This window comes from Lolium perenne, chromosome 7 (assembly GCF_019359855.2).
Source record: "Lolium perenne isolate Kyuss_39 chromosome 7, Kyuss_2.0, whole genome shotgun sequence".
Classification (NCBI taxonomy): Eukaryota; Viridiplantae; Streptophyta; class Magnoliopsida; order Poales; family Poaceae; genus Lolium; species Lolium perenne.
The window spans coordinates 79458080-79472318 of NC_067250.2; the positions used below are offsets into that span (position 1 = coordinate 79458080).

At 46.6% G+C, this 14239-nt stretch overlaps 1 protein-coding gene across 1 annotated transcript; it reads right to left on the reverse strand.

The window, feature by feature from the left end:
- Positions 1-7660: 7660 nt before the first annotated feature.
- Positions 7661-9390, reverse strand: LOC127316930 (uncharacterized). Its single transcript, XM_051347410.2, has 2 exons — positions 9030-9390; positions 7661-8896 (listed from the first exon to the last, which is right to left on the reverse strand). The coding sequence occupies exon 2, from the start codon at positions 8867-8869 to the stop codon at positions 7829-7831; it is 1041 nt and encodes a 346-aa protein (XP_051203370.1). The 5' UTR covers positions 8870-8896; positions 9030-9390; the 3' UTR covers positions 7661-7828.
- Between the last annotated feature and the right edge of the window lie 4849 nt (positions 9391-14239).

The window sequence follows — 14239 nt, forward strand, 5'->3', positions numbered from 1 at the left end:
TTTTACATCGAATACAATCTACTGCAATACTTGTTCTTACTGTTCTTTGCAAACATCATCTTCCACACTATACATCTAATCCTTTGTTACAGCAAGCCGGTGAGATTGACAACCTCACTGTTACGTTGGGGCAAAGTATCTTGATTGTGTTGTGCAGGTTCCACGTTGGCGCCGGAATCCCTGGTGTTGCGCCGCACTACACTCCGCCACCAGCAACCTTCACGTGCTTCTTGACTCCTACTGGTTCGATAACCTTGGTTTCTTACTGAGGGAAAAACTTGCCGCTTCACGCATCATACCTTCCTCTTGGGGTTCCCAACGGACGTGTGCTGTACCGTCACAAGCAGGCCTTCAGTAAAACCCCGGGTACTATCTTTGGCAGGCCCATTGGGGATGCCTATGTCACAGGCTAAGCACGAGAAGGTCAGGTATCCAGGCCTCCTTCAACCACTGCCACTCCACGCAGTGCTTGGCATACGGTCACTCTGGATATCATCGAAGGCCTACCCTGTTCCAGGAACGCCAACTGTATTATGGTGGTGGTGGACAAACTCACCAGGTACGCTCACTTTCTGGCATTGGCTCACCCTTTCTCATCTTATCAAGTAGCCATAGCCTATGTGGACAACAATTTCAAGTTGCACAGCCTACCTGAAGTGATGGTGTCAGATCGTGATCCAATCTTTAACAGCCGTCTGTGGCGCGAGCTCTTTAAGTTGGTGGGCACTGAGCTAGCTATGAGCTCGTCATGTAATCCGCAGACTGACGGGCAAACTAAGCGCGTCAACCAGTGCTTGGAGACGTACCTGCGTTATTTTGTTCACTCTTGCCTGTGACAGTGGCGCCATTGGTTACCCTTGGCCGAGTATTGGTACAACACCTCATTTCATACTGCAATTCAGACATCCCCCTTTGAGGCATTGTATGGATACCAGCCTCATCATTTTAGTGTGATCGACACCACTGTCTGCCAATCTTCTGATCTGGCGACATGGCTAGAGGAAAGATCTCTGATGCAGGGGTTGCTGAAACAACATCTAGAGAGAGCCCGTCAGATCATGAAGGACCAAGCAGACAAGAAGCACAGTGATCGAGAGTTTGAAGTGGGCGATTGGGTGTTCCTGAAAGTTCAACCTTATGTACAAAACTCTATCGCTGACCGAGCGAGTCACAAGCTCGCTTTTCGCTATTTTGGTCCATTTCAGGTTCCGATGCACGTGGGCGAGGTGTCTTACAAGCTTGATCTACCAAAAAGGGCCTTGATTCATCCGGTGGTGCATGTGTCCTTGCTCCGTCGAGCTCAAGCACCTGCTTCAGCGGACGAAATCCGGGTACCACCACCTCCACCAACTGGCGAGGAGGCTTGGGTGCAAGATGAACCAGCGCAAGTCCTTCAGCGTCACCAGTGCCTACGAGGCTCGACGGTACGAACTCAGGCCCTGGTGCAATGTCCCTCACTGTCTGAGTCGCTTGCTACCTGGGAAGACGAAGCTCAGCTTCTCAGCGCCTCCCGTGCAGGCTATCAAAGAGCTGTTGTGGGATGGAGGTCGAGCGGGTCGGCGGTTGGGCGCTGGCGGCGAGAGTGTTGCGACCGCGGTAGGGCGTTGGTGGTGGGAATGTGGGATCCTAGGAGGGCAGCAGCGGCGGGCGGCAACAGGGTTAGGAGGCGATGGGCTGTCTCGGGTGAACGGTTTATGTTTTCTTTTGTTTAGGGGAGGGTGAACGGTTTGTGTTCGAAAAACATGGGCTAGTGGGGAAAACAAGTGATTACCACGGTGGGACCGTGGGAGTAGTCCGCATCCGTCAAACACGGATTAACTCTGAAGGGTTGGATATGCTGCTTGTACGGTCACGATTTGTTGGATGGAGCTCTCTGGGTCTTTTTTTATTTGAAAGCAAAATATATATTAGGTCAGCAAGCCGCCTCATTAAAAACCTTCCAGCACCCTAAGGTATCCTGGAAGGAAAAGAGTGCGTATGGAACTTGTCGCCTCGAGTTCATCATAAAATTACATCAGAGAGGAGATTCCCTATCATTGAACGCTTCCACAATCTTCGAGCAGTAAGATTCATCATCAACCTATTACATCCCAATCTGATAGCCAAGTCCAGGCCATTGCTCAGTGCCAACGCCTCAGCCGTCACCGTTGTATCGACCCCTACAAGAAAGAGGACGATGCCGCAATAAATTCGCCCCTATCATTGCGGAGCACATCGCCCGTTGCTCCCACCCTTTGATCATCATGGAAAGAGGCGTCCACATTCAACTTCACGTGGGAAGCCTCCGGCCTAGTCCATCTAGCCACCTCATTTTTACTCTGCTTTCCATAAACTTTTAGAGCATTAGCCACTATAGATAAAATCGAAAATCTACATTTAACCATGGGCGGGGTAGACTCATCATGGGTATGTTGGCGCCGCAGCCACCACAGGTACTAGCACGTCGTGATGACAACTTCCTTGAGATTTACCGTGGTAAAACCATGAATATTATTGTCAGGAATGCACATTATATGTTCCAGAATGGCAGACCCAGACCTATCCACAGCCAATGCATCCGTTATCACATACTGCAGATCCATTGTTTCCCAAAGTTGTTTAGCAGCTGGGCAAAGGAATAACAGGTGACGGACATCTTCAGCATCAAGCTGGAAGATAGGACATTCGCTGCTCACACCAATATGTCTATTTGCAAGAACACACTTTAGTGGAATCATACCATGCAGGGCTCTCCAAGCGAAAATTTAACTTGGCTAGAAGTTTTAATTTCCAAATAGAACTCCACACAGGGTTTCGGGCCCAAGAACCAGGTAGAGCCAGTTGCTGCACCCAACGACCCAACTGATGTTTCCACTGTAAATAGTATGCATATTTAACCGTATATCTCCCATGAGGGGTAACACCCCCATGCAATGAAGTCATCAAAACCAGAACCATTGAGAGGGATCCGAGAGATACACTCTACAGATCCATTAGTAATTGTAAATCCCAATTTCCTGTCATCGGGCAAATCAACTCACTAACTTTTGTAAAAACCGCCCCAACCCTTGGCGAAGTGACCTTCCTGTCAGGGCTCGACGAAATCCAGGGGTCATTCCATATGCTAACAGAATCTCCAGTTCCAACCCGCCAAATTACCCTCTTTTGAATGTGGGTAACGCAACCATGATACTTTGCCAGGTGAATGAGGCACCTTCCTTTGGACCCGCCTTAAGGATATCACAATTAGGGTAATACTTTGCTCTCAACACCCGAGCACATAGAGAGTCCGGATTCGAGACCAGCCTCCAATTTTTTTTAGCTAGCATTGCAAGGTTAAAAGACTGGAAGTCCCTAAACCCCATGCCACCCTCCTTCTTTGGATAACAAAGCTTCCACCAAGCGAACCAATGCATATGTTTTCCATTTTCATCATCACCCCATCAGAATTCGGAAATAGCATCCATCATCCGTTTACACACACCTTTTGGGATTTGAAACACGGACATGGCATAAACCGGAATAGCTTGTGCCACTACCGGCCTTTAACAAAATCTCCTTTCCCCCAATAGAAAGCATTTTCTCTTTCCAGCCATTAATCCTTTGGATATTTCTTTCCACAAAATGCAGGAAGCAAGGAGGCCAAGATATTTGTCAGAAATAGCTTTTGTATAGATATGAAGGGTCTCACAAATTTCCGCCCGAACCAACGCATTTGTGTTCAGCGAGAAGAAAATGCTTGACTTAGCCACGCTCACTAACTGTCCAGAATTAGCACACTGTTGCAAGGAGGTTTCATTAGTCATATCTGCTTTCCATGAGAATAAGGGAATCATCGGCAAAAAGTAAATGTGAGACTGACGATGCATTTCTGCACACCCTAACCCCATCTATGCCACCAACTTCATCTTCGTACAACAAGAAACTAGATAATCCTTCTGCACACAAAAGGAACAAGTAGGGGAGAGAGGATCTCCCTGCCTAAGCCCTCTAGTGGGAACAAACATATCAGTTTCCTCACAATTAAACCGAACTCGATACTTTACTGATCTTACGCAAGCCATTATTAACTCAATCCATCTTTTAGCAAAGCCCATCTTTCTCATCACATTTTCCAGAAAACCCCACTCCACTCTATCATAAGCCTTGTGCATATCAAGCTTGACAGCACATGCACCATTAGAACCTCCCCTTTTATTTTTGATAGCATGAATCGACTCATAAGCAACCAGCACATTATCCGTGATCAGCCTTCCAGGGACAAACGCACTCTGCATAGGAGAAATAACCTCTGGAAGAATACCCTTCAACCCATGAGCCAACATTTTAGAGATGATTGTATAGATTACATTGCGAAGACTTATTGGGCGATACTGATTAATATTTTCTGGGTCATCAACTTTAGGATAAGAACAATAGTAGTATCATTCCATCCCTCCGGAATAATGCCAGAATTCAGGGCTTGGAGAACCTCTTGAGTAATCGCCGCTCCGCATATGTCCCAGTTTTTTTTGTAAAATACTGCATGAAGACCATCATGACATGTTGCTTTAATGTCACCAATACTAAAAAGCCGCCTTCTTAACATCCTCCGCATCAAAGGGAGCTGGCAACATATCATTCATGGCTGCATCCACTCTAGGGTGAATTTTGTCCATCATATTGGGATCTACGTGAAAAACCTCCGAAGAGAAAAGATTAGAGAAATAATCATGAATTAAAACCTCCGAAGAGAAAAGAAGAGGAAGAATGACCTTTCTCTAATTCTTCCTCTTCTCCAAGTGAAGGGATCACCCATATAACCAGTATCTTCCAGATCACAGTCAGTCAAACAATCTCGGAAGGCTTGCATACAGTTTTGGGGGCGAGAATTACCCCCTCCTTCTCATGAGAAAACAGAAGCTCATTAAAGTCTCCAAGAACTATCCAAGGAAGAGGAGAGTTGTTTCTCAACTCCCTGATTTTATCCCAAGTTTTGTATTTATGGTCCCATCGAGATTCACCATATAGTCCCGTGAGCCGCCATATTTTATCCTGGCTCTCAATTATTTTCACGTCAATGTACATAGTTGCTGAAAATATTAGTTCCACCTTTACCTCTTTTTTGTATAGCAGCAAAAGGCCCCCACTTCTGCTGTCACTAGGGTTGCAAATTTTTGAATCCATCTTTAGTCTTTTCCTCAAGCATTCGGCCGGATACTCATCAACATGTGTTTCCGACAAAAATAACACATCCGGGCAATATCGCCTATGTAAATCCACAAGCGAACGAACTCTCGGGTCATTGCCAAGACCCTGATAGTTTACACCTAATATCTTCATTGGCTCCGGACAGGCTCCTCGCGAGACCCGCCGATCCAAGTGAAGGGGAGAAAGCTCCATCCTTCTTTGGTCTTTTGTTATGATCCGATTCAGTTTCCACATTTTCCGCAATCACCTCTTGAGTAGCCTAACCATTATCCACCGCCTGGATTGCCAACATATTCACATCAGCCAAACCCTGGGTTTTGTTAACATCCTCAAGGGTCATGTCTAAGCTTCTTTTTACCCCCGAGTCTCCACTGGCCGAGGGTTTATCGAGATCCATTAGATTGTTTTTTACCGGACTTGTGCCCATGTCTTGCAGTTCCTCCTCAAGAGTTTGCGAATCCTTTGATAGTTCACGACCGTGGGGATTGTTGGCATCCATATCTCCAACATGCGTGATACCATCAATATACGCAATAGAATTGTGCCTTCAAGCAGGGCCAGTACCTCCATCTCTGACACGACCATAGACATGCCCCTGCCTCACCTAAAGTCATTTGCGCCACGCCCAGAACGGGCACCACCTCGTCCACCACCACGGCCAGCACCGAAAACTCTGTCATGCCATGTATCCCAGTCCGCTTTCAGATAGTCACCCCACTTAAGCTTTGCCTCATCATACTCACCGGTTCCGCATTCCAGATGTGAGTGGCCAAAAAGACCGCACGCACCACAAAACCTGGGAACTTTCTCATACTGAATCTGGTAATATTCCCTTTGCTTCCCCCTGGATATTGTGACAACACGAGCCAACTTTTTGCGGACATCTAACTTCACTCTAACTCGAAAAAAATAACCCATACCATTAACATCAGTCACAACCTTAGTAACCTTTCCCACGTTCCTTTCTGTATATGATTCAGGTCAATGGTATATGGATCTGCCAAGCTATCATACTCAACAACGCATACCGCGTTCTGCCTAAATAACCATGGTCCTCCTTCTATGATTTTCAGTCAGTCTCCTAAGCAAAAACTCTAGACAGTGAATAGATTACCTTCCAAGTGATTGAATTCAAGGTTCTAGGCAGGGGACCAAGCGTTTCTCATGTGTTGCTCGAAAGTGATTGGGCTTAATTGATTCGCGGTATGAACCTTGAGAAGCGCCATCCACTTCAAGCCATGTTTAGGTGCCGACTCTTCATCCTCGAAAACCAGATCATTGATCTCATCTTCATCTAGATCAAGACGTTTAAGGAGATCTCCAATTCCCTCATCTTTATTTGTTCCCGATCCTTTGCCCTGGGTTGAAGACGTTGCAGGACTCGCCATGATCGAAAGCCTCCGAATCCGATCGACTTCCCAGCCACTTTTAGCGATGGGGTTCCAAAACCCTAACCGCGCCATCGAGAGCCGTGCGTGAAGGGGAGGACGACGGGGACAGCGAGAGGGAAAACCGCCCTCAAGTGTGATCGACGAAACCCCACACCGGAGTGCGCGCCGGCAGCGGGGGCAGGAACCCTAGTTGCCCTGACTTCCGCTAGAGCCCTAGGTTGGTAACAACTCTCTGGGTCTTTTAATAGTAGTGTTGATGTTGATGTTGACTAGTACCCTTGCGAAAGATCCTCACTGTTGGTGTTGCAACCGGCGAGAACTTTATTGCCCTTGGGGCTCATGTACTGGTGTTGTGTTATTTCTAGGTAAGGTGGTGGGGTATGTCATTCTTCATTTAGGACGCTATTACTTCTCATCCTGGTTTATAGGTCTCGTGCTATTTCCAGGTCATAAATCTGACCAACATAATACAAGCATACTCACTCTATGCTAAGATATAGTGCGTATAAGATTTTTTGAAAGTCAACCCGTGTGAACTTGAACCAAATTTATACAAAAAAGTATTAAAATCTAGAACATCAAATCAATACTATTTGATTCATCTTATATGCAAATATATATATAATTAGCTACTTTAAAGTGGTATAATTTTTATATTATCTAATTTAAATTATGTTAACGAAATTAACAATTTAGGGATGTGCACGTGCCTATGTGCTATCTTACGATCCGTGTCTTTGCTAGAAATTAGGCCCCTCATTTTTATTAAGTCTAAGTTGATTTCTTAGCCATTTGATCTTTCTCGTGATCGTGTTGATACGGGAAATGCGAGTGGAAACTGATATTTTTTAGTAGCGCGCGAGTTGCAGCACCTATTTTCTTAGTTACCCAACAGTTGTAACTAATATTTTTTTCAGTTGCATATATAGCAACTGATATTTTGTTTGGTTGTATATGGCTTGCAACTGATATTTTTACAATTGCGCATATATTGCAACTTGTAATTTTTTCCGATTGCAACTAATATTTTCTCAGTTACATACGGCATCATATTTTATGTATGCAAATTAAATAGCTAAGAAATCAATTTAGACTTAATTAAATTCAAAATCAGGAGCTGCTCCCGATAAAAAGAAGCTTCCACTCGTGCTCGCGAAACAACATGAACAAAAGAAAAGATGGTTGCTGTACAAGATTCACAAATCACATCACATCACAAAGCACTCTGAAACGGTAAAGCCTAGCAAAATCATCCTAGAACTGATTGCCTAATCCTGCACGGCCACCACCGGCGGCGCAGCCCGATCGCCTGGCCTCTCCAAGCTCTCTGTTTCTCCCGCTTCGATGGATTCCAGCACCTCCCTCAGCACGCGCTCCTCGTCCACCGACAGCTCCTCCATGGCCTCCTCCAGCTGCGCCACCAGCTCCGGATCAAACACCGCGCGTCGCTCTCCATGTTCCTCGGACACAGACGGCACTGCCGCTACTTTTCCGAACTTGGGCGTGGCGTAGGAGCCCGGCGAGAAGATCTGCCCGCCGCCGAGCAGCCAGTCCCTCAGGCTGCCGGACTTGCTGAAGTCGAAGCCCGCCGGCGCCGGCGCGCTCAGCTCCCCGAGCTGCCTCGCCCGCGCCCGCCTCTTCGCGCCGCGGGTCTCTACCTGTCCGGGCGCCGCGTAGCTCGCCGTGGCCACCGCGTCTTGCTCCGACGAGCTGTTCTCTGCGGGCGGCTGCGGCAGCAGCAACACTGATGTGTCTGGCTCCGGCGCTAGTGCTGTCGCAGGCCCCTCTTGTTCCGAGGAGCTGCTCTCCGGGGGCGGCGGCGGCGGCGAAACCGACACGTCCGGTTCGGGCGCTAGTACTGCTGCAGGCCCCGCCTGCTCCGGCGAGCTGCACCGCGTCACCATCGCGTCGAACTCCTCCAAGGTGCGGAAGCTCCTCCCGCTCCCGGCCGCGCCATCCGACAAGCACCAAGGCGAAATTTTCGCGCCTTCCTTCCGGTCATCATGCCATTCTTGTTCTTCATCTTCTTCTTGGGCGGTGTTGTCTTCTTCCTCCTCCAGCCCGGCGAGAAGCTCGGACACGTCGATGGTCTCGATCTTGGCGGCGGCTGTGCTGTGGTCGGCGGCGTCGGCCTTGCTCCTCCTGGCGGCGGCGCTGGAGGTGCGGAGGAGGGCGAGGAACTGGTCGCCGCTGCTCTTGGAGTTGGAGAGGATGATGTCCTCGACCAGGCCGCTCCTCTGGAACCCCTGGTTGGCCTTCTCCTGGAGGCTCCCCGACCTCGTCAGGATCTTGGAGGAGATGCACCCCATCGATCGATACCTTCCGCTCCAACCAGCCTGAATCACAACGAAACACACTATACTTAATTCCAGATGATCTGAAAGCTTATTCTTCTCTCAATTCCGACAACGTAATGATCTGATCGAACCAGAAAGGGGAGTATAAACAAGAATTCAGAAGCTTCATTACCTGATGCAACGGCCCGTCAGAGAGAAGCTTCGCGGTGTCAGGAACAGATTAAGCACTACTCGCTCCTAATTAAGTAGTAGTAGTACCAGAGCAACACATGCAGAGCGGCGTGGCAAGATCCAATCACGGCCGACTGATTGTTACAGAATTAGAAATACTACAACCGAGATCGACGGATGATTCCAAATCCAAATAGAAGCTGCCGGCTAGCTCTCTCTAGGGGGTTTTCGAGTCAACAAATGCTTGTTTAACTGAACGGATCAAGGATTGTGGTGGCTATGGAATGGACCTATCGGCGCCACGCCACCAACCCCTGTTTGAAACTTTGAACACCGGACCGGATGTTGGTAGTGCCGTGGCGACTCGCTGGCCTTGGGTTTGGCGCTTATTTGCAACATTGACACGCAGGAACCTTGTCTGAATATTTCTCGTTGGTGGCATTGTTGGGGTTTCTGCTTCAATCGTGGGTGGTGTTCGACAGGCCAGTGCACACATGCATGGGGATGCCGCCAAGTCAGCAGTGGGCTGCGCGAGGAGGAGAAAAGTTGGGCGTGCCGCGAGAGAACGGGGAAAGGTCTCCCGCGTGGCGGGAGCGCCAACTGTGACCTGACATAAGCCGTTCGTTTGTCATTGGACGGTCCAGGATCCGATAGAGTTGTTGGAGGTTAAGCTGCGCGCCCAATAAAACCCCGGCGAGGCGGCCGGCCATATGCACGGGTCGCGGCCGTCACTCAATACTGACCCCAAGTTTGGTGGGTCTTTCTTCTATGAAAAAAGAGTTTGGTGAGGAATTTGCTTTTTTTTTACAATCAATACCATATATTTATATTAAATAGTAAGAAACAAACGAGCTGATTTCAACTATTACAAAACAAATTCTAAACGAAACGAGCAAATTTTGAAAGTCTTGAAACTCTTTCATCTTTAGTTACACAATCTTGTACTTTTCTAAAAGCAACCGATGATAAACAGCAAACCATAGATCTGTAAATATCAACAAAGGTTCTGCCAGAATTTTAATTTTGGCCGCAATGTCAAGGCTACATGCACGCGCGCAGTCATTAAAGTAATCAAGCAACATCGGCAAAAATACCAGCATTAATATGCCAGGAAAAAAATAACCGGGCATCTTGATCGACGTCGTTGGAGAGCCGAGAATACGAATCATCATTGCCAATGACGTAACAACCGGACAAATATTGCGAGGACAATTTTCCTCGTAACAACCTTGAGGAAAATTTATCCAGCGAAGTAAGATCTGAAGACCCATACCTAGAGAACTGTAATCTTCCAATACCATCATTGACGCCGGGAAGAAGATCCCGTCATCGAACGAATAGATGAAGATCACTTATTGTAAACAATGTCATTTCCATCGAGGCGGAGATTAAGAAGAAGATGGCTATCAAACTCTAATCTAGTCTACGAAAAACTACTTTTATTAAACTTGAATTATCTTCTTTGGAACATTTGTGCTACTGTACTTAACTTTAATTATCTTCTTAGCTCCAGCTCATTACTCCATTAGATTACACAATCTATAAACCAGTATACGATGATTTGGTTTGTTTTCTTGTAATATTTGCAACCACATGTTATGTTCGTTGTGAATTTGTGATAGTTACGACTTATGACTTGTCATAGGTTAGCCATACTATATCACGTGTTTCTGAATTTCCGTAATTATGATGAATTTATTTGAAGATGGGCGTAAATACTCAGCACTTTTATGACTTGACAACTCAACAACTTGCTTGGAGTGAGATGATTATATCCTCTGCCTACTGTATATCAAACGCTAGGTTCGTGAACAATGTTTACTTGTTAGGAACGTAAATGTCGGTAGCAAGATATGTGCTGTGTTTTCGTCAATCCCGCTATCAAGCCAAGACGTAAATGTGGGAGTTTGTTGGTGCACATCAGCACATGTGTGACGGCGTCTACGTTGTACTTGATACTTTTAAATAAAAAACTGAAAGAGTGCCATTAATTGATTACTGGTGGAAATGTAATGTGATGCCCAGAACTTGCATTTTATGCCCGCATTAAACTACATAAGGACTAGGTTTGCTTTCATATTCTGCAACTAATTCTCACAAAAGTCTAATGCATGTCCCCATCGATCTCGCTGAAGTGTCGTGTTTTGGAAGGCTCCGCCGGCAAACTTCATTGGACGATTCATGCCTGGAGATTGCTAGATCGGGTGAGATTCGGTCGAGCTCACCCGTCTTTTTCTCTGGCCATTTGGTTTCAGAGGAGCGCTCCGAAACTCTGCCGGTTGTTACTATCATGGGGCACTCTTTCTCGCTCCATCGTGAAGTCATCTGACGGAGAAGGTCAATGAAGATAGGATCTGAGAACTAATATTGGTGGTTCCGAGAAATTTGCAAAATGTTTTGTGACTTGGAGCAGCAGCATCGTAAGTGAGGGTGTTATCATAGGAGAAGTTCAAAATCTTACCTCTCAGGATGAAAATTCAAGGTCTGGTCTAAATTGGTTGTGCCTCACAATGGCATTGTTGAAGGAATTTTTTTTGTGAGCGAGGACTTTCTCTTGGATGAAAACCTTAGATCTTGATCGGACGTCAATGGCGTTTGCGCACTGTTTTCTTCTTGGAGGCGTCGCTTTGGAGAAGTTGGACTTCTGGTGCAGTCTTGGTGGTGGTAATACTGCTACAAGATAGATCACGGTAGCGGGACTTTTTATTTAACTAGTAAAGGTGCACGTGCAATGCACGTCTCTATAAGGCTCACATTTACCGAGCCGAATATCGTCTCTTACATACCAATACAATACATAGTACATGTAAGTTTTACAAAAAGAATATGCATATAAACCTTCATCAACACTCCCATCTTGACTATGGAAGAATTTTCAAGGATGCACCTCACTCGTTCTCTATCAGAATAGCATAGAGAATATAAGCAGTGTAGGCGCTCATTTTTCTGTAAAGAAAAACACCAGCTTTGAGGTAGTCCTTGTTGAGTTGCGCCCCCGAAGCATCCTTATCTACATCAGAACATATACAACCCAAAATATTCAGTAAACAATTACAACCCTAGAGCTATTACATTGACCTTCACAAATCATATCTGAACAATATTTTACAAAAGGCCATAATGGTATTCCCTTCATCCGGAGGTGATTATGTATGTTGTCTTAATCATCGTGAGACAATATTAGAAGATACATAAGAAGAAAATAAGCTAATGTCCAATTGATTTGACACCATAGTAATATACGATCATATCCATGGTTGAGCCATTTGAGTTGAAAACATCAGCTAATGGCTTCATGTCAACAGAAATGTTTGGTTAAATAGGAAAGCACTTGTATCTTCTCACTCAGCCAATATGTTGGGAGCATAATGCACAGGAAATAGAACAAACAGAGCTATAACAACATAATGAAGTCCGTATTTACATTCGATCCAAGAATGGCATCTTGTACTAATTGTGGTGTTATGTTCTGTCCATCACTTCCCTATCACGATTTCTGCATATCAATTAAGATTTACACCATATAAACTTAGCAGATGGTGCCTTTAGAAGGTAGAAATACTGCAGGAATTAAAGATATTACAAGGCGGAGTTCTTGCAAGCAGAAAAAGTTAGATAGTTGAATACACCATTACACCAAACCGATAACAAGAAAAATTTATGTCAGTTCTGAACGGATCGTAGCGAACAAGGGGGGGGGGGGTGAATGGTGCTACGGCAATTTTTAGTCTTTTTCAAGTTTTATGCAACGGAAGGTAAAGGTGTGACTTTTAGCAATGGGGGTGATCCTACAATGAAGCTAGAGCATGTGCAACAAGTAAAGGAATCAACAAGATAAACAAAGTGAGGAGCGAGACAACCGGGGGGCGCGAGGCGAGTCGAGGTTTGTTTCCCGCAGTTCCCTCCACTAAAGGAGGTACGTCTGCGTTGAGGAGGTGCTAGTCTCACACAAGAGACTAGGCGGCCACACCACGAAGGAAGGCCTCACCCTCTTCCTCGAGAGAGCTCCACGGAGGTGCTCTCCCTCTTCCACTAAGGCACCGATCGAGGCGGTGATTCCTTCACAAGGTTGGGGCGAGCTCCACACACACAAGGATGCTCCCAACACCCTATGGAGCTAGTACATCACCAAGCTAGACTCCATAGCTGCACATCTCCAATGCTCCACCATAGGAACCCATCACCAATGCTCCACCAAAGGAACTCTTCCAATGCTCCACCAAGAAACTCTCCAAGGCTCCACCAAAGGAACTCCCCAATGCTCCACCAAGAAACTCTCCAAGGCTCCACCAAAGGAACTCCCCAATGCTCCACCAAAGGAACTCTTCTCCAAGATCCACCAAAGGAACCCTACCACCAAGATCCACTAAGGAATAGCTAGTATTTGTGAAATCTCTCTTGGTAGAACTATAGATCGGGGTCTCCTCCACCTATCCTCAAAATTAGGGCAAGATTGGTTGGAGGGGGAAGGAGATCCTCAAGGATTAAGCTCAGCAACAATGGAGGAGAGAGAAGGGGAAGAGATAAAATCGGGTGGGGAAGAAGGGGCTCTTAAATAGGCTCCTCCAAATCCAACCGTTACACCCAGTTTTGGCCTAAGCGGTACTACCGCTTTGGGGCAAGCGGTACTACCGCCCTGAGTTCGAAATCACCCCAGATCTGGTCAAAGGACCCAGAGCGGTACTACCACCCGCGGTACCGCTCGTGGTACCACAATAGGGTCCAGAGCTTACTGGATCCAGAGCGGTACCAGGGCGGTACCGGAGCGGTACGACCGTAACTCGTTACGGTACCTCAAGCGGTACCTTGAGCGGTACTACCGCTCGTGAGTGGTACTACCGCCCCAGGTACTGCAGGGGTACCGCAACTTGTTCTGGGGGACAAATTCAGCGCAGAACTCAGAGCGGTACCGAGGGCGGTACCTATAGTGGTAGCGGTACTACCGCTACAGGTACCGGTAGTACCGGCCTGGCTAAAACTGGTTTCCTTCCCTTTTTCTCTCCAACTTTGTTACCTCGCTAAACGCACACAAAACCGGAAAACCTATCAACTACGCTTCAGTCTTCTGATCTTGACGCGTCCGGCGAGGTCACCGTGTACTTGCAAATCTAACAATGATACTCAAGGCACACGGTGAGATTACTCAAGTGTTGTCATCAAACACACAAAACATGGGATATGAATTTTGCTCTTACAATCTCCCCCTTTTTG

Excerpts from the sequence above, each read along its gene's own strand:
- LOC127316930 (XM_051347410.2), bottom strand. The coding sequence starts at position 8,869 with ATGGGGTGCATCTCCTCCAAGATCCTGACGAGGTCGGGGAGCCTCCAG.